This window comes from Lactuca saligna, chromosome 1, assembly GCF_052625555.1.
Source record: "Lactuca saligna cultivar CGN05327 chromosome 1, ASM5262555v1, whole genome shotgun sequence".
NCBI lineage: Eukaryota > Viridiplantae > Streptophyta > Magnoliopsida > Asterales > Asteraceae > Lactuca > Lactuca saligna.
The window spans coordinates 65,648,263-65,669,876 of NC_136417.1; the positions used below are offsets into that span (position 1 = coordinate 65,648,263).

The following is a 21,614-nucleotide window of genomic DNA, read 5'->3' on the forward strand; positions in this document are numbered from 1 at the left end:
TCTGTAATATTCACATGTGATATATCATGTAATACTATGTAATATTCACATATGAAATATCATTTAATACTCATAAGTGAATATACCATCTAATATTCACAAGTGAATATACTATGTTAATATTCACAAGTGAATTCATCGTCCAATATTAAAATATGAATATACTATGTTTATTATATGCTATATTTATATATGAATGATACTTAAATTGTAAAAAAAAAAAAAAATCATAATTTTTATTCATAAGTGAATAACGAATGTACTGTAATAAAATCTAATGCATTGTTATTCACTTATGAATAACGATAGCTGAAAATATAAAAAAAAATAATTTTTTTATTTTATCTTAAAACTATATCAATATGGATGTCTATTTGTAGAGAATACAAAATCATGAATTTTGGTATATTTAAAATTATTTTTGTAATAAAAATAGCTTATAAAAATAAAAAAATAAAAAAAAACGGAAAAAAACTATGTTTTTGTATATATTAAGGTAATGATTAACATAGTATAAGGAAATTTGTTATGTTGGAAAACACATGTGCATTCGTTTCCCATTTCCGCCGGTATGTTGGAGGCTTTTGCGGCAAAAGTAAATGATTGACTGAGAATGATTCCCCCATTGTCAACCTTTTTTTTTCTCAATTAAACCCTCACCTATATATATATATATATATATATATATATATATATATATATATATATATATATATATATATATATATATATATATATATATATATATATATATATATATATATAAACAAACGATCTAAGGAAAATACTTTTTCATAATCTTCTCCCTCTTCTTCAAAACTAGCTCAAAAGCCGGTCCCGAAAGATGATCAATTTTTTCAATCAAGAACCTCATATCATCCATTTATTGTCTCTCTGCGCGCGCTTTCTTTTTTCGGCTTCTTTTTCTTTTTCGAACGTCAAACGTTTAGTGAAATTGAGATTATATCGATCAAATGTCTTCGTCATTTTCTGCATTCCATCCATGTCCATACTAAAATCCGATGCACCCAAAGAAGTTCCATTTTCCCTTCCTTTTTGTTTTGTCCCTACCCATCGGTTGGAAAATTTCTTCTAGCTCGAGTTTGTCCTCCTCATTTAAATCTTGACCTACACGAGCATCGGAGAAAATTGTGTAAACACTAGAGTCCGTTTTTGTTCTTTTTGATTGTCCTCCTCCTAGTATAAACTCTTGCTTTTATTTTATTTTTTTTCCACCTTGGACTTTGAACCAACAATCGTGCGACTTGAATGGCTTTCTCGTTTTCTCTCAAAAAAAAATGCAAAGCTTCCGGAAAAATTTCTTCATCTCCTTGTCTGCTTCTCCATTAGGCTTTTAGGTTGTTGTACAACTTGTTCATTTTTGAAACGGCATTCGCTAGTTCTTAAAACTTTGAATTTAATTGATATTTAGTACGATAGTCGTCATCTTTTCCCAACTCCACGTGAAATCTCTCAAGAATGCGAAGCCAAAAATGATCCGATGGTTGTGCATCTCCCATCGCTGAATCCTCTGAAATGTCACTCTAAGCTTTTTTCAAAACTAACTCTTCTTGGTGAAGCTAGAATTTTAGACTAACCGAGTATTATATATATATATATATATATATATATATATATATATATATATATATATATATATATATATATAACCATTTGAATGAGATATATGTCTATATGGTAATTTATGTCCCATACATGAGTTTATAGTCTTATATCATAAAAAAAAGATTACAGTAAGGAAAGTAATAATACATACTGCAATGTTACTTGTATCGTTATAAGTTTGATGTATAACAAAACATTAACATCCAAAAACATTAATTACAAAGGAATGCATACCGAAAGAGCCGGAGAATATAGTTGAGGGTGGGCTTTCACTGGCAATATACTAATACCAATGGAGTTAGGGGGCACAACACCCACTAGCCCCCCTACTGACTTCGCCCCTGTCCATGATATCGACCTCTACCTTCCCTCTTGCGCCTATTGTTTTTCTTTGCAACATTGAGGATGGTATAGGTTGACTTTCTCATACAATCTCGTCCTCCGACCCATCGATCATTTGGTATTGTGGTTTAGAGTGAGAGGGCTGTGTTTCGGTTTGGGTTTGAGATTGGTAGAGTAGGGTTTGGGTTATCGGTTGATTTGGCGATAGTTGATCAGGAAAAATAACAAATTAGAAATCTGGAGGAATATTTGGAACTTACATCGGGTAGAATTGTCTAATATTTTGGTATTGAAATTGTAGATGAAATTGAATGTAAACATCTAGTTATAGACGATAAACCCCTTGAGATGAATCGATAACAAAAATGTTTCAAGTTGGGTTGCTTGAACTCGAAACATTGCTTGAATGAGAGCATTTAGTTATCGACGACAAACCCCTTTAGTACCTAAGTTGGAAGCTCTCCTATCCCGCACCGTCGGTGTTGTGTTCCGAGGTGCGGGATCCATTCTCGCTTTTGCTTCCCGCAACGCACCGCATGGCCTTAGCAACAATACCGCTAAATATTGTTTTCATAATAATAAAACTTATTGTAAATAATTATAAGACATTGGCTTATATTATTTTAATTACATTTGATGTTTTGTTATTAGAACTTACCCTAGATGGTATTATTGATAACTAAACCGAACAACCAAACTTTTTTGATTTTGACTTGCTTATTTTGATACTTCAATTAAATTTGAACACAAATGAGTTTGTCTAACTACGTTTGTAACTTTATCCTTCATTGAGTAGGTTAATAAGTATGAAAATAATTCTTTGTTTACCAATAGCTTCCTTATATTGATAAAAACTAGCTTACACAAACATATAAAAAAACTAACTTGTAGAAAATAAGTTAGCACGACAAAAACAGAAACATGTGAGAGAAGCAACACAAAAGCATACAAAGCATGGAAAGCAAAACACAACTTTATTAAAGGAGCCAAATTATAAACAGACAAAATACATGTGACAAAAGAAGAATATTTATGTCAGATAATAATAAATCTGCAGAATAAACTTTTTCATAATGTCATGTAATTAATATAAAATGTTAAATATAGATGGATACAATCATTCATAAAAAAAGAAAAAAGAGATGATACTCTCTGTTATTTCTTGGTGTTTTTACCTCCTGCATCACCACCACTCCCTGCAGCCTGTGCTGCCTTCTTTGCAGCCTTTTCTTGGAGTGCTTTTGCATCCCTGTATATTCACAAGTTTAATTACAGGTTCTTGAAAATTTTATAAACAAAATTGATAAAACACAAAGTAAAATAGATTGAATTGATGATAGCTGTATCAAACTCATAAGATGTTTGAGATGAAAAGATCAACGGAACTATCAAGAAAAAGCAAAAAGATAGCCTTGAACTATAGCAGAATCATTGTTTTATATGCGGATAATAGTAGAAAAAGTTTGAGTATTTAGGTTATAGTCTAATTTTTCATGACAAACGACAGATCAATTCAAGACAATTGATTGTTGACTCATGAAGAGGGATACTAAATTTATTGTATTAAAAGCTAAATTGAACTTTAAAACTCAATGATTAACTAAATCGCTGCAATATTTAACAAGAATTAGCAACCAAATCGAAATCACTAAAAAACTAGGGCAAAAAATCGAACCTTTCACGGCGTTGCTCAGGGGTCAATCCATCGTCTTTGGTCTTCCCTTTGCCGCCATTACGAGCATTGGCTCTTTCACGATCTTTCTCCCTCTGGTTGCCGCGTTAGATCCCCCATTAAGGAAAGCATACAAGATTCACATGCTTATAGACACGAAATCAATTGAAGATTAAAATCGATAAACAAATACCTAGAATTTTCGTTAGATTGGATAAGATCGAATAGGAAATCGAATTAAAAAAAAATACATAACAAACGAACAATCACAATCAAAACCCTTTGAAAGGATATGAGTCATCGTCGATCAAGAAATCTCTGTCAGAGTTTTGTTTGGTATTGAAGAGGAAATCGAGAGAAGAGGGTTGAATGAGAAGGGTTGTTGACCTCTTTCTGTATACATAGTAGTGTTTTGAGTAAATTTACACTTTGACCCACACCTTTATTTTTTAGCAGGTTTGGTCCTTGAATTGGTAAATTACTTCAAATAGTAATATATACTTACCTCATGGTATATAAATATAATTTACTGAGCTTCTTATTTTTTTTATCATATATTAATCTTCCTTTTAAAATTTATCATTTTGTTATATTTTTTAAATAAATATTATTTACATGTTAATTTGTGATTTTTTTCAATTTTTAAAATTAAAAAGTCACATAATCTTATATTTATATATTTAAAATGTCAAATATAATAAATATTATAGTAAATTGTAATTAATATGTTTCTTTAATTCTTATTTTAAAATTTTATTTTTAAAAAATACTTATTATATAAATTTTAATATGTTATTTTTTTAATCAACCTGTATAATACACGAGTTTTACACCTAGTATTTTATATTTATAATTGCAACTATATGCGTATTGTTCTACATTATTTAGCAATGTTTTTCCACGTACAATATGTTGTGCCAAAGTTAATGTAAACTTATATAAACTAATCACTTAATAACATTTTATTAGAAGAGGATAATATTTTTTGGTGACTAAGAGGATCACAAAAGTTAAAAGCTTTTAGGGTGTCAAGTAACTTTTTCCCTTTAGCATAGATAAAGAATAATATTGTTGTGTTAGAAATTAACTGATTCAATACGATCCGATGAATCCAATTTAAACCGGTTGATAACCATTGGATATATAATTGTAACTAGATATTATCCTTCTTAAATAATACATTTATTTTTTTTAAATGTTTATAGAGAAAATTAAAAAGATAAGATTACATCGGATGGATGAAACAAAGATAAATTAGATAACTTGTAGCAAATATATAATGAACAAAGCCGTCCAACACAGACATTATTCAATGAATCTACGAACACCCTAAAAGACATTATTCAATGACTTGGTAGATCTAAGAGAAGTAAGTACGTAAATGTTACACCCCCAAACCAAGGATGGTGGAAACGTTGGGGGTGGAGGATTTCATGTATAGTATCATAACCACCATTGCAATAGTAATTTAAGCAAACATAACTAACATATATATAATTGAAAGAGTTACATCATTGTATTAGTTACATGTTTCCAAATCAATTACAATATGTTGACAAAACATGAAATGTTGACGCCTTAACGTCTCATCCTCAAAATGCACTTTAATACTTGTTTAGTGATTTCCTGAAAATACAAGTTGTTTGAAAAAGTGTCAACACAAAGGTTGGTGAGTTCATAAGCTTTTGTTTTAAATCCTAGTAAAAGTCTTTCTCTTGTAAATGTCATGATTGTTTCAGAAAATCCGATATTTTCCTTAAAATGTGTAATGTAGTCTTATAACCGAAGACCAAAATGTATAAGTAACATCTCTTATTGTTAGAAAATGATATGTGTTTAAATCGACATAAACGCGTTTGAATTAAATGAAATTCCCGTAAATTCTTATGTTTGTTAATACTTTCTGTGAGTTTATTATAACCATGCTATGACCTAGTGGACCTGAAACGACGTTCTTCAGGCGTCGGAAATGTTATGACATTTGTCACCTCAGACCTGCCGGTCTAGCTGTTGCATGCAGCTCAGGTGTGGGTTTGTCAATCCCAATATAGATCTATACACAACTATCACGCTCTCCTTCTAAGAGACTCTGGTTACAATACAGGACTTATTGGTAATGTGAAGCGAATGTCTCACAAAGTATTTAACATATTTACGTATAATGAAATGAAAATCCCTTATTGTATATATGTACCATTTTTGTATGAGTGTTTTATGCAATGTATCATAAACTGTACCTATTATAGTTTATCAAAACAAGGGTGGTAAATGTAATGTACGTAAACTATATTCAACGTGGTTCATTCAATTGTTTGAGTAAAATGAATGTACTTTGATTATAACAATTTGTTATCCTTTGTATATGTATCAAAATCCATAAATTTACTCATGCATATATATATATATATATATATATATATATATATATATATATATATATATATATATACACACATATTAAGATAAAATGTCATTCATTTGCAATAACATACATGCACATAAAGATATACACCTTGCTCAACATGTTACAAAGTGATACTAAATTGTTAGCATTTTTCTATTTGTAACAACTTCGATCACTGTCATTAGAAAATTTATAAAAACTTCATAATAGGTCCAAATGATAATCCTTAAATTCTGGGAGTTTGTAAAATGAGTCTAGTTTGTTCATAAATTTTTCCATGATTTTTAGTGACCTCCAACTTAAGTGAAAACATCCATAAACACAAACTGGTCTGGATTGGCTCTTGATATGATAGGCAGTTTTTGTAAAAATCACCATAAATTGTAGAAAAATCTTATGGAGATGTGCAAATAGTCATTTTAAAGGTATAACCCTGAACTATTTTCATATAATACAGTTTTGAAAACAAAAATGTTTAAGTCGACCAAAACAACCCGTGAATGGAGCCCAACTTTTCTGATGAAAGCTGTTAGAAATATTTAGTTGTGTTCTTAGTGATTTTAACTTGTATTTCCCCCCTTAAAACTTAAGAAAATACGAAATTGTAGGGGTATGAACTCACCTTGAGTGATTTCAGTGGGTGAATGTTGAAGATGAGAAGTGTTCAATTAAAGAACACTTGAAGGATCACTTGAATTTTCGAAGATCTAACATGAATGTGATGATGTTTGTGTAAGCAATCTATGATTTTGAGTAAGAGGGAATGTAATAATCATAAGGAGAGTGATGAAATTATCAAAAATGAGAGAAAGTTTGATGATCAACCCTTGAAACTCGAAATATGATTGAGAGGATTTGAGAGAAAAGTGATGTTTGATACTTGGTGGAAATGAGGAAAATGAGTGATGTTAAGAGTGAAAGAGAGTTTTCCAGCTCATTTGGACGTGAGTTTGCTGGGAAATGAGTGGGATATGGCCTTGAGGTGACTAGGAATAGTGGGGAGTACAATAGTTGGTCAAAGGAATGGGCATGAGGTGGTTGTTTGTGCCAATTATTATGGAAAGATCCACACTCCACCTCAAGATCTCACTTAATAGATTTTGATCTTAAATAAATATTTCCATAAAAATATATATCAATTATGAATATTTATGGTCTCATATGTTAAAATATGAGTTCTGGAGAAAGTCCCACGTTAAAATAATTAAAAACGGGCTTAAAATATTAAAAATGTTGAAAACCGGGTAGAAAGTGCTGAAATCCAAAGTTCAGGGCGAAGTCTCGATCATCAGCAGCCTAAAAACCGAACAGCGGGTGCGGATCTGGGGGGAGGAGCTGCGGTCCGAGGATCCTAACGCCGGCGTGGCTGCGGCTCGCTGGCTGCGGTCGGGGCTGCGACTCGCACGCTGCGGTTCCAACCCGAGAGGGTCCGGCCTCTAAGAGGCTTCGGCCCTAAGGGGGGGTTCCGGGTCCTTTGGGGTATTTTACCCGTTCTAACCTCGTTTTAAGCGATTTTTGACACGGTTAAGGGTCGTAATGACCCGAATGACTTCAAAAAGTCATGGGAACTTTTGAGAGAGATTGGGAGAGATTTGGGAGAGATTTCAAATAGAAAGAGGTATAGTGAAAACGATTGAGAGAGGTTTCGTTTGTGACCCTTTTGAGTGTCCGGCTTTGCAATGCGAGGTCCGTAAACCCCGTTAAGCCATGTTTTAAGGTCCTACACACTCCCAATAAGTGTGCAATAGTGTTTTATCGTTTTGGTTCAATGTTTAGCATTTTCACGGCTATGGAAATTCAAACATACGAATTTTCCAATGATGTTTTCTCATTAAAAATAGCGGATTGTTTAGTAAATACACAACGTAAACCCTAATATGCAAGGGCTAATTGAGTCGTCCGGTTTGACTTGTTGACTTTGACTTGATCCGAAATTGACTATTGTCACAGTAAAAATGTATCATATTCGACACCAATCATATGTCTCTCCAACCTTATCAATATTCCCCTGAAAACAAAGCCTCCATGAAACAACCCTTCCAAACCTAACACGCATCCAAAACCAACTTATGCAACCTCTACTATTAATCATCACCTTTGGTAACATCCAAAAAGTAAAATAAAAAATAATTGTGATTACAATTAGTTATTGATTTATATTGCAAAAAGAACATAAGAGAATGAGGGGTATGCTATGAAATTAAGAAACCAAATTGGTTTGAAATTCGTAATAAGCGACGATCATATTCAAATACCAGTTTATAAATACAAACTCCCACCCATCTTCACTCACACGTAAATAAAGCATATTTAGATTTTAAAAAAATTCCTTGAGTTAAGCGACTTATTTAAATACTTTGCACCTGTTTAATTAATTTTGAGTATCAACCGACAAAACATTGTTATGGATTTGCATTATTTTTGTTTTTTGTTTTTTTTATGATTATGAAGTTTTAGAAGATTCCTGAATATAATGAAATGTGATGGATTTGCTCTATAATAAACTACAGAAAACTAAGTTTGTAGTTTAAATGTAACAAATTCTGATAGATGTTTTCGTTGTATTCATTTTTTATACATTTATTTCTTTCTTATGTTGAGTGGGTCGTTGAGGTTTCATTACTATTCTAGAGTTAAATGCAAGAAATAAAAATATATTTTCATAAGTTTATCTATTTGTTTATAATAACATCATATTTTCATATATTCATATTAGAGCTTTGTGCTTCGAAAAATTTGCCCGATTACGACATTCACTTGCAAAACATGTTTCATTGTTATATTGAGTAATATTGAGTAGAATTTTCTAAGTATAATTTTCTAATAAGAAAAAAATTGGAAGTGCAGTGTTATAGTTGGGTAGATTTATCACAATACAATGCAAGATTCGTGCTTATATGATATAATAATAGATATATACATGTTTATATGAATGTATAAACAAAGAAAGTACAACATTGTCTTTCAGAAACTATGATTCATTTAGAAAAGAATTAGAAATACAAACATACATTCTATTCCATGAATCAAATGATACAGGTTGTTTGATATGTCTCTTACGTTGTTACCAAGTCTCGATAAGAAGTTGAGTGTAACTCAATCAATCTTTGACTCAATCATCAACTATCAAACAACTCTTACACCTCGTAAACTATGTTAGTAATCCATCACTTTTGATGCTTTTATGTTCTTCCAATTGAATTTTTCATAAAGAAATAGCTTCACAAAACAAGAAATCAATTGTTCTTAAATTTCTTCTTCATCAAGAAGCACAATCAATCTCTCTCCTCAAAGAAGTGACATATTCATCAATAATCACACAAGGCACAATATGTTTAAAATATGTAAGGTCCGTAATTTCATGCTAGACGTTTTGTAACATTCCGTTAAAAATAAATTAATAATGATAATAATAATAAATAAATAAATAATCCCTAAAACCCCGAGATATATTTTATTATATTTTATTTTATTCTATTATAGCCCTAAAGTAATATTAAATTAGCAGGGGATACACATTGGGGGTGTTAAAAGTTATCTTTTTGGATATTGAGGGTAAAAATGGTAACATATAGACTTAGTTTGAAAAGGATTGGAGGGGGGAGGGACTGAAAATGTAGAAAAGGATGGAATGTTTAAAAATGATACGGGACTTGAACCTGATATCTTCCCTTTCGTTTTTAAGCATCATCTACCCATCACAAACCTTAACCCTAAACGACCTTGCAGCTGCCACCCTTGTTCCTCCACCCCTCCAGCCACCACTCCCTCCACCGTCGAGGTCAAAACCATCGAGTCGATACCACCACCGTTGTTGCCGATGTAAGCGGAGACCGACGAGTCAACGTCATGGCAATGAGAAGTCGGAAGGGCAGAACTCATAGTTATTGTTGTCCTATTCTGGTGGAGGTGCAAACTCCGTTCCCTGCTACATCAGCCTCTTCTTCTTCTACTTCTGTTTCGTCGCCTTATCCCTTGTCGGCTCTTGGACCATCGGTGCTCTTGTCACCGACAAGCTGAGTATTCTTTTCCATTCCACAACAGCTAGTTCTCTTCCTACTGTCGCCGACGTCGCTCCTTACGGCTGCCCGTTTTGCATATCTCCTCCGGTCATCGTTGCCGCCAAGAAGGTGATTGTGGATGGTTTGTGTATGTGTCTCGCGTGTGCATGTGTATTCAGTATTGATGACGTTGAATACATGTGATTGGCCGGAAAATCAAGTAGAAAGACCACCATGGCCGTCAACCATGGTGGCTGCTGCCACTTCCGTTTTTCGGTAGCCATCAGCCACCATATATGGGTGGCTGTGTGCGTTTATTAGTGTGTGTGTGTGTCACGTGTATGTGTGGCTATGTGCATTTATTAGTGTGTGTGTGTCACGTGTATGTGTGTGTTGTGTTGTTGCTCATGTATTGGTGTTATTTGCTTGACCTGGAACCAAAAAAGAACCCACCACCACCACCGTGAGGTGGTGGCTGCCACTTCCTGCTGCTGTTGGCCACCATTTTTGGTGGTTGTATTGGGCTTATTCCTTGTTCTTTTGGTGCTAGTGTGTGTATGTGTGTTGTAAGAAATTATATGTATATTGGATTATTGGGATATTATTCAACCCGTCATCGTGTATGGGTGGTTGCCGCCTCCTACCGCCATGGACCTCCGTCGACCACCATCACCCAACGTGGCAATGGGTGGTGCCCAATTTGTTAATTATATATTTATTTATTTAATTAGATAATCAATTAACTTTAGGGGTTGGAAACCCTAATTGGGGTTTAGAAATCCTAATATCAAGAAAACCCTAATATTGGAGTTGGTCGGGACCCGCGTTAAAACTATTAATTAAACATAAAACAATAACTTAATAATTCTCCATAATTAACTTGATGCGATAATGGACTAAATAGATTAAGTCCTTAATTGGTTAAGTAAGGAACACTAACCCTGGTTATCATTTTATGTAAAAACCCTAGAATCGAGGAGCTTTATTTTGGGCAATAATCGGGCGCATATTTGGGCTGTTGACTGGATTATTATTTCATCAGAAAACAACTACGTCAAACCTTAATCAATCATACCCTTAAGTGATTAAGTCCTTGATGGGTTAAGTTTTCTTACTTAATCCTGATCGTCATTTCATGTGAGGTGGTCACTGTTGCAAGTGACTATGGTCTGTGATCATGTATTGACTCAAGTATCTTCCTGTAGGTGATTGGAAATGAGTTGAAGTTGGTAGAGTCCTTCGTTGCTATAGTACATCGAGGTGAGTTTCGCCTCGCTGTACTTGTGGGTCGAAGGCACCAATGTCGGCCCACCAGTATTGATTATCTGCTAGTAGGGGATGCTCTAGGGACTGTATATAGTCATGTAGGATAGACCGAGGGATCTTGATCTAAGCTCTCTTACCTGTTTCTTGTTTGGTTGTTGTTTTAGAGTAGGATCATCTGTCTGGGTGACTATCTCACCTCTGAGTATATACGGTTATGCATTCTTTGGATTGTTGATATTTAGTATGTTGTTATGTTGTAGTGATCTATTAGATCTGTGTTCTAGTATTAAGTATGTTGTTATGCTGTAGTGATCTGGTAGATTTGTGTTCTAGTATTGAGTATGCAGATATGTTATAGTGATCAGTTAGATATGTCTCCTGATATAGAGTTTGTTGCTTTTGGTAATAACCAATAGAATTGTATGTTATATGTGCTTTCTGGTTATCATCTATGGAGTGCCTTTATGGTATGTCAGTGGTTATGTAGGATAGCCTAAGAACTCTTGGTCTAGGCTCTCTTGGTTGTTCCTTGTTTGGTTGTGGCTTTAGAGTAGGACTATCTGTTCGGGTGGTTATCTCACCTCTAGCTACTTATGGTTAGGCATTCTATGGGGGTTAGCTGGTAGCGGGACTATATGTGGTTAGAGGATTAGTAAGCAGTAGTAAGTTGTATGATTGTTGTTGCCTGTATTATGTGCCTACTTGATCTTGATTGTTATATGTCGACATATTATGTTTAGTTGGGCTGAGGCATTCCTGCTTTGTGCAGTAGGCCAAGATACCCGGTGCGGACCGGCTGTAAGCCGTAAGCACGGATGCTCAGGAGGAGCAGTATGGTTGAGGCAGTAGGCCAACAAACCCTGGGTATTCCGAACTGATGATTGATTGGACCCAATATATTGGTATTCTAGCTCGAGGCTGATTGGGCTAATATGCTTATGATACGAGGGTATTCCATCTCGAGGATGTCTGGACCCATCGTTGACATGCCTGGTATTCCAGCCTGAGGTTGATTGGGCCAGGAGTGAGTGTTTAAGTTTATGTTTTGTTTTGTGTGGTGGTAGTTTGGGGGAAACTCACTAAGCTTTGTGCTTACGGTTTTAGTTTATTGTTTCAGGTGGTTCTGATGATTTTGACAAGGCGAAGGCGTAACCATACACATCCTCGGTTTTACAAGAGATTAAGTCTTAGGAAACTCTGGTTTTTAATTAATGTTGAGAAAACTATTTTTGTAAACATTTTATTTGTAAAAGGATCGTTTTTTAAAGTTTAAAATTTGTTGACATTTTCTATGGCGTTACAAGTTGGTATTAGAGCCTTAGTTTGAGTGAATTGGAGAAACGCTCGTGTGAATCCAGTCTTAGACTAAGGACAAGATTCTCAAAAAGATTTTCAAAAGGTTTTCAAAATACTAAAGGAGAATGCGATGTGTACGATCAATCAGAGCCAGTAAGTAGACCATAAAATATCACACTACTATTTGATATTGTGATATGTTAGTACAACTTGCTAGTGATAGGCTACAGATCTTCAGAAATTGCATGATAGAATTTCCTGATTGTATGATGCCTGATACCCTAATCTTCTTCTTTATATGGAATTGACAACATTACTGTAGTTCCTTAGTGTATGCATCATAATTATACATAATTAAGATTCTATAGACTGATAATATTTGGTTTGGCTTTATTTCATGTTCCTTGTCTGGTTTGTGGGCTTAGAGTAGGGCCGAGTATTCGACTCTCTATAGGATCCAACGTTATGAATGACTAGCATACACGAGTGTTGCATGGTTGGTGGAAGTTTCGTGGATGAGTCTTGTGGGGTTAATCGGCCAGTGTGAGATGTTTATGATGGGTTTTGTACAAACAATCTTATGTGTGCATGCAACCCTAGATTTGGATCTATGTTTTCTCTATTAGATACACAACTTTATGAACACAATAAGAACCCTAGCTAGCAAGTATATATTTTGAAATTTATATAGATGAGTAGATCACATACCTCTTGTTGTTATATTGCAATAACAACACTAATCTTCAATCTCTTGGTCTTGAAAGTAAGTACCACAAGTGTAGTACCTCTAATGGCTCACAAACACCACAAGGAATTGGAGAGGCAATAGAGAGAAAAGAGAGAGAGGGTAGAAATCGGCTCTAGGAACCATAGGGAACAAGTGGTCGATTTCCTTAGGCTTAGGGGTCTTTTTATAGGGTATAGATTAGGGTTTCAGTCCTTATCCTTATCTAGTTGCTTGCCCACCAAGTAACCATAAGATAAGCCTTGAAAGCCTTATCCTTGGACGATTTCAAGGGCCTTATCCCCTTGAATTCGTCCACCTCTCCCATATGGCATCCATTGCCCTAATTTGCAACTATCACATAATTACAATTCAGCCCCTGCAGTTTAATTAATTACATTTGATCACAAAATTAATTCTTAATTAATTATTGACCAATATTAATTAAACAAATATGATTTCTCCTATTAATATATTATTCCTATAATATATTAATGAATCATAATAACCTCTTTCTCTATTATTTCTCCAACCAAATTGCTTTGGTGAAGGTAACCCAAAAGGACCATGCACAACCGGGTCAAGTACTTATCAAATATGGTTACGAGCTTAGACAATAATCCAACAGTCTCCCACTTGGATAAGTCTAGTAGCCACAATTGTAAGTATAACTCGATTAGCAATCGTAGCTCTCAAAGACGCTGTCGAACTCTGATCTTATCAATAACCTGTCCTTTAAATAAGGGATCGTACAGTCCTCTGTTTTAGATATCGTGCGGACAATCTCATGGAACATAGTCATACTCATTGTCCAGCAGCTAGTTTCTCGATCTCAGATTCATTTTACATAGAACTTCATTGAACACATCAATTCAGTCTTGACCGGGCCCGACACATAAGTCTAAATCAAAATCACTGTGGGGCCTTGATATCGCTTTACCCTCTAAGGATAAAAGAAACCGATAAACTTCGACTTATATGCATTTACTACTCACTAATCAGTTATACACAACAATGTGTTTTATGACATCACTTTACTGATGTGGTTTCACATAATCAATGTACAATAAATTAGCAACCAATAAACCATATATCTTGGTTTTAAGACCATATGATATTATCATCTTGCGATCACTCGTGATAGATTCCATGAAGTGATTCCAGCAAGTGAGGGTTTATTCCTGCTCAAAACTTATTTATAAGCACTCATGAATGTTATAACAAACCTTTGTTATGTCTAATACCTTTTAGACAATCTACACACCAATTCATGGCAGTCTTCATTCATACCTACTTCCAACATATGAACGACTGTGGATCGTTTGAATAATTCAATTATTCTTAATTAACTCAATTATTGAGGAAGTCAAAACATGCAAATCAAAATAATAGTCAACCAATTAACATAAGATAGTAGCTATACTAATAAATAACACTCCTTTATTCAATCATCAAATGTCAATTACAATTATCTATTACTCATTTCTAAACTATCTAATCCAAACTAACATCATCCTTCAGCCCAATGCTCCTAACGTGCTGCAAATGCTTAACCCTACTCAGTCCCTACGTAAGCGGATCTGCTGGGTTATCCTCTGACGATATCCTCTTAACCACGAGGATTACTTCTTCTACCCAATGTCTAATAAAGTGATATTTTCTGTCAATATGGCGAGGTCTACCATGATCCCTTGGTTCCTTGGTCAAGGCAACCGCTCCTTCATTATCACAGAAAATTTCCAAAGGCTTAGTTATGGCAGGTACAAATCCAAGGTCTCCAATGAATTTCTTCAGCCATATTGCCTCCTTTGATGCTTCACTCGCTGCAATGTACTCTGAATCGCACGTTAAATCCGCTACGGCTTCTTGCTTGGAACTTTTCCAAGTCACTGCTCCTCCATTAAGGGTAAAGACCCAGCCTGACTGCGAACGGTAACTGTCCCTATCGGTCTGGAAACTGGCATCACTATACCCTCGCACCTTTAAGTCATCCCTCCCTCCAAGAACCAGAAACCATTCCTTGGTCCTCCGAAGGTACTTAAGGATATTCTTGACTGCGGTCCAATGTGCTCTGCCAGGGTTCCCTTGATATCTACTGACCATGCTTAAAGCGAAGGCCACATCAGGGCAAGTACAAGTCATATCATACATGATTGAGCCTACTACGAAAGCGTAAGGTACTCGGCTCATCTCTGCTATCTCGGCTTCGGTAATCGGACTTTGAGTCTTTCTCAACTTGGCATTACTTTGGATCGGTAATTCTCCCTTCTTCGAGTTCTCCATACTAAAACGTTTTAGTACCTTGTCCAAGTAAGTATTCTGACTAAGTCCTATTAGTGTCTTACTTCGGTCTCTCATAGCGAAACACTTCCCGAGCCAGGACTTAACTTCCTGCAGTGTTGGGATGTCGTTTCATATGAGTAATATGTCATCAACATATAATACGAGAAAGCTAACTATACTCTCACTCGCTTTGACATAGACACATGATTCATCTTCGCTTCGTACAAATCCAAACTCTTTGAATTTCTCATCAAAGCAAAGATTCCATCTGCGAGATGCTTGCTTAAGTCCATAAATGGACTTCTCAAGCTTGCACACTCTATTGGGATGCTTCGCATTGACAAAATCCTTTGGCTGAGCTATGTAAACATCCTCAGCCAACTTCCCATTAAGGAAAGTGGTTTTGACATCCATTTGCCATATTTCATAATCATGAAATGCAGCAATGGCTAGCATCACCCTAATAGACTTAATTTTAGCAACTGGTGAGAAGGTCTCGTCATAGTCAACTCTGGGAGTTTGAGTAAAGCCCTTCGCAACCAATCATGCCTTATATGTGTGCACATTCCCATCCATGTCCGTCTTTTTCTTAAAGATCCACTTGCACCCAACCGTCTTACGTCCGGGCACATTGTCAACCAAATTCCAAACTTGGTTGTCATACATGGACTGAATCTCGTTGTCTTTTTCCATTTCGCAGACTCCGGGTCTGCCATGGTTTCCTTATAGTTGTTAGGTTCATCTAGATTCACTAGTGTACTATCACTAATATACGTGACCCTTTCGGTAGTAATATGAAAACCATACAACTGGGGTTGAACTCTAACTTTTTCGTAACGTCTAAAAGGTAAGGATTCGTCAATTGTTTCAATCGGATTTTCCTCCTCGGGTTGAGCACCAGCATTAGAGGTTCCTTCATTGCTCGATTCTTAAATCTCTTTAAGATCGATTTGCCTCCCACTGTCCCATTGGTTTATGAGTTCTTGCTCTCGAAAACCCCTCTCCTTTCAACGAAGACAACATTGTCACTCGGTCTATAGAAGAGATACCCAAAGGATTTATGCGGGTAGCCGATGAAAATACATTGCTCATTACGAGGTTCGATCTTGTCGTGAGTCTCTCGTCTTATGAAAGCCTCGCAACCCTAAACCTTGATGTGTGCCAACGAGGGGGCTTTCCCTGTCCACATCTCGTGAGGTGTTTTGGTAACCTTCTTTGTAGGGACTAAGTTATGGATATGGGCGGCAATCTCTAAGGCATACCCCCAGAATGAGATAGGTAGTGAAGCACGACTCATCATGGAACTAACCATGTCCAACAAGGTTCGATTACGCCTCTCAGCCACACCATTCAACTGCGGTGTCCTGGGCGGCGTCAATTGCGAAACTATTCTGCATTCCTTGAGATAGTCGTGGAATTCAAGACTTAGGTACTCTCCTCCTCGATCGGATTGAAGCATCTTGATTTTCCTGCCCAATTGATTCTCCACTTCTTGTTTAAACTCTTTGAACTTTTCAAAGGTTTCCGACTTGTGCTTGATTAAGTAAATATACCCATATCTACTATACTCATCGATGAAAGTCACATAGAAGCGGTTCACATCCCTTGTGGTGGATCTAAAGGGTCCACATACATCGGTATGTATGAGATCCAATAAACCCTCACCCCTTTCACAAGTACCAGTGAAGGGTGACTTAGTCATCTTTCCAAGTAAACAAGATTCGCACACGTTATCGTCCCTAAGGTCAAATGACTCCAACACTCCATCCTTTTGGAGTTGGGCTATGTGTTTCTTGTTGACATGTCCAAGACGACAATGCCACAAGCATGCTTTATCCAAACCATTGGAAGAATCCACACACAACACATCATTTTCTAAGTTATCTACAACCATAACAGTTTCATAAATTCCATTACAAGGCAATGCTTCAAAATATAAGACACCATTTAGATAAGCATAAATTGAACCTTTCTCATTATCAAACGAATATCTAAATCCTTGTCTAAACAAACCATGAAATGAAATGATGTTTCTTGCCATATCTGGCGAATAGCAACAATTATCTTAATCTAAACCTAATCCATTACTAAGCGCTAAAGAATAAACTCCAAACTTGGTGACAGGTGACGATCTGCTTTTTCCCATGATTAGATTTATTCTTCCACGCTCCACATGTCCCTGCAAATCAGAACATATGTGAAAACCACATCCTGTATCAAGAACCCAAGAAATAGTACGTGATGAATCATTAGATTTAATTGTGTAAATACCTGCGAAAGACGGCTTGATCTTCCCATCCTTGATGGCTTGCAGATATTCCGGGAAGATTCTCTTCCAGTGTCCTATTTTGTGGTAGTGGTGACATTCTGCCTTCTTAGGGATTAAGTTGGGCTTAGTGGGACCGACTTTCGTTCCACTAGTAGTGGAACAATCTTGGGGATTTCCCTTGTGGTGGCTCTTTGAAGGAGCCTTTCTCTTTTTTCCCTTCCCTTGCCCAATGGACAAAACAAGAGCAGCGCGTGGAGTGGGAGTTGGTGTAATAGATTTGTCCTTGAGGTTGCTCTCAGCAGTCCTTAGGAGTCCTTGGAGTTTGCTTAGGGTGACTTCTTCTTTGTTCATGTGGTAGGTCATCCTAAATTGGTTGTAGCACGAGGGCAAGGAGTGGAGAATGATGTCGATAGCCAAGTCTTCCCTAAAGTTAACATTTAGCTTGCGAAGATGATCAACATACCTTTGCATCTTTTGCAAATGCGAGATAAGGGATTCTCCACTTCCCATCTTACCGGTGATCATGTTGGTGATGATCTCGTAGCGCTCTTGCCTTGCGCTTTGGTGGTACCTCTCCAGAAAATATTGGTGCATTTCATAGGGATACATGTCCTCATAGGACTTTTGGAGTTCAAGATTCATAGTGGCCAGCATAATGCAATGGAATTTCGTTGCATCACACTCATGGGTCTCAAAGACAGCCATTTCTTCGGGAGTAGCGATTTCCGGATTGGTCTTTTCAAGCTTCTCGTCGAGGATATATTCTTTGTCCTCGTATCGGGAAATCATGCGAATGTATCTTATCTATTCATTGAAATTTGATCCGTCGAATGTCACCTTTTGACATAGGCTCATTAGCGAGAATGAACCAGCAGCAGTGTTGTTTGCGTTTGCGTTAGACATCTGCAAATAGAAAGGAAAAATTTTGATTAGAATTTAATTTCTAATTAAACACCCAAAATGAAAAATTAGGGCTAGGATCCAACAAAATTATTTACACATTAGAAAAGGGATGCCGTAATCCAACATGCAAATAATTTGGAGGTAAGTGAATGACGATTCACTAATTCCTCACCATGAAAAACATAAGGCTTAGGTTTTTAATGTATTGAGAATTCCTAGATTTCTTGAGATTCATTGAACTTTTCAATGGCATGTTTAAATCTCGATATGCCCCTCTTGTTTGTGACTGGGATGCCGAGGATCACAAAGTGGGTGTGAATAACCATGCAAATATACATGGTGCCCTCAATGTTACAGTCACCTATTCAATGTGCCGGTTAACCATACACGCTCCATCGAACTATGACAAACAATGAGTCACCCTTTGCCACCTTTGCTTAGAACCAATTAGTGTGCCGGTTAACCACACACGCTCCACTAACTTCTTAGCAAGGGTGCAAAGTGTAATTTCATGGGATTGCATCAATTCACTTTTTCCCAAAGTAACTAGGATTGGGAATTTTGTAAAAACGTTTAGTTACTTTATATAGTTTCATTATACTTATTAATGAAGAGAGAATTGTCCTATCCTACCCGTTCGGCTAATGACCCTCCACCAATCAAGGAAGCGGTGGATAAGAGTGGATACCCATTAAACGGCCATTTTATAGGCCATAACCTTATACCCCCTTATAGATCGGCTTCGTAAATGAGGCCTACTAACGGTAAGAGTAGCATTTTAGCTATACATACATACATACATACATACATACATATATATATATATATATATATATATATATATATATATTAATCTTGTAATAATATAATAGTATAGGGTGTATTTTAAACATTTTAAAAATACTAGGGTTTTAATCTCAATTTAAAATTTTCAAAATTTATAACTTTTAAATTAAAATTTTAAATACTAAAACTCTTGATTTAATAATTATCTAAATTAAACAAATAATTTTAATTACTAAATCATAAAGGATTATTATAAATTAAACAATGAATTTTATCTTAATTCCTTATATCCCTCTAAATTTCGAAAATTGGGGAGGGGATAATTCAAAATCTTTAATTACCATATTTAACAATTAGAAGATAATTACAAGATATGGGATTATCCAAATCCCTAAATTTTAGGGACTTATCTTGGGGAGGAGGCAAATCTCGAAAACCTACGGTTTGCAAACCCTAGATCTCGAAATCTTGGGCAATAACGAAAGGGTTTGAAAAACCCTTCAATATTTTGAACACAAGGGTTCAAGAACCCTAAAATCGAAATCCTAGCCTCCTAGGGTTTATTGGCCATAAACCCTAAAATGTCAAATTCATACAATTGTATAATACTAATTAAAAACAATTCAACCAAAGGCTCTGATACCACTGATGGGTTTTGTACAAACAATCCTATGTGTGCATGCAACCCTAGATTTGGATATATGTTTTCTGTATTAGATACACAACTTTATGAACACAATAAGAACCCTAGCTAGTAGGTATATATTTCGAAATTTATATAGATGAGTAGATCACATACCTCTTGATGTTATATTGAAATAACAACACTAATCTTCAATCTCTTGGTCTTGAAAGCAATTACCACAAGTGTTGTACCTCTAATGGCTCACAAACACCACAAGCAATTGGAGAGGCAAGAGAGAGAGAGAAGAGAGAGGGTAGAAATCGGCTCTAGGAACCCTAGGGAACAAGTGGCCGATTTCCTTAGGCTTAGGGGTCTTTATATAGGGTATAAATTAGGGTTTCGGTCCTTATCCTTATCTAGTTGTTTGCCCACCAAGTAACCATAAGATAAGCCTTGAAAGCCTTATCCTTGGACGATTTCAAGGGCCTTATCCCCTTGAATTCATCCACCTCTCCCATAGGGCATCCATTGCCCTAATTTGCAACTATCACATAATTACAATTCAGCCCCTACAGCTTAATTAATTACATTTGATCACAAAATTAATTCTTAATTAATTATTGACCAATATTAATTAAATAAATATGGTTTCTCCTATTAATATATTATTCCTATAATAAATTAATAAATCATAATAACCTCTTTCTCTACTATTTCTCCAACCAAGTTGCTTTGGTGAAGGCAACCCAAAACGACCATGCACAACCGGGTCAAGTACTTACCAAATATGGTTACGGGCTTAGAAACTAATCCAACAGTTTAGCCTTCCTCTAGAGAGAGGATTGAGTGCTCGCTTATGCTTATGTTTATTGTTAAGGTCTTGTGATGATCCTTGAGACAAATATGGGTACGTATGGAATGTAGTATGGGCATGTACTACTTAAAGCACAAGACCCACACGCATATCAAGGAAGTCACAACCCCTAGGGTTTAGTCGAGAGTTGGTTCCCTGTTATTTATGAGGATTATATGATATCTTCCTGGTGTATTTTCAGTATGGTAGTTATGAGGCGTTTTGTGACTGGATTCGGATCAGGATCAGGACAGGGTAGTCAGGGTGCCCTAATAGTACCCGGGACTATTAGCTAGGATAGGCCAGCATTGATAGAGGATCGTGTCATGGAGATCATCCGCAAGGAGGTGGTTTAGATTGCCCGGGGTCAGATTCCGGAGATGTTTCGGTCTATTAAGACCGTCATGATGGAGTATTTCTGATGATAGATATGCAGCCCTTGTGGAGACAGTTGTCGCAGCAGCTGCAACAGGTGTAACACCGGTAGGGAGAGGAGCCAGTCAGGCTTTTCAGTATCGAGACTTTGAAAACTTTTCAAATTAACTCTAAAACTTACCAAACAGC

The 21,614-nt window shown here is 35.9% G+C and overlaps 1 protein-coding gene across 1 annotated transcript; it reads right to left on the reverse strand.

Moving 5' to 3' along the window:
• Nucleotides 1-2,981: 2,981 nt before the first annotated feature.
• On the reverse strand, nucleotides 2,982-4,024 carry LOC144998891 (uncharacterized). The gene is made up of 3 exons (XM_078958621.1): nucleotides 3,935-4,024; nucleotides 3,644-3,746; nucleotides 2,982-3,217 (listed from the first exon to the last, which is right to left on the reverse strand). Exons 1-3 carry the CDS (start codon nucleotides 3,939-3,941, stop codon nucleotides 3,124-3,126), a joined length of 204 nt encoding a protein of 67 aa, XP_078814747.1. The 5' UTR covers nucleotides 3,942-4,024; the 3' UTR covers nucleotides 2,982-3,123.
• Nucleotides 4,025-21,614: the final 17,590 nt, after the last annotated feature.

What these genes read in the sequence shown, in the direction of transcription:
- LOC144998891 (XM_078958621.1), bottom strand. An exon ending in CCTGAGCAACGCCGTGAAAG is followed by an intron (nt 3,218 to 3,643) that starts GTTCGATTTTTT and finishes GTGAATATACAG; the next exon opens with GGATGCAAAAGCACTCCAAG.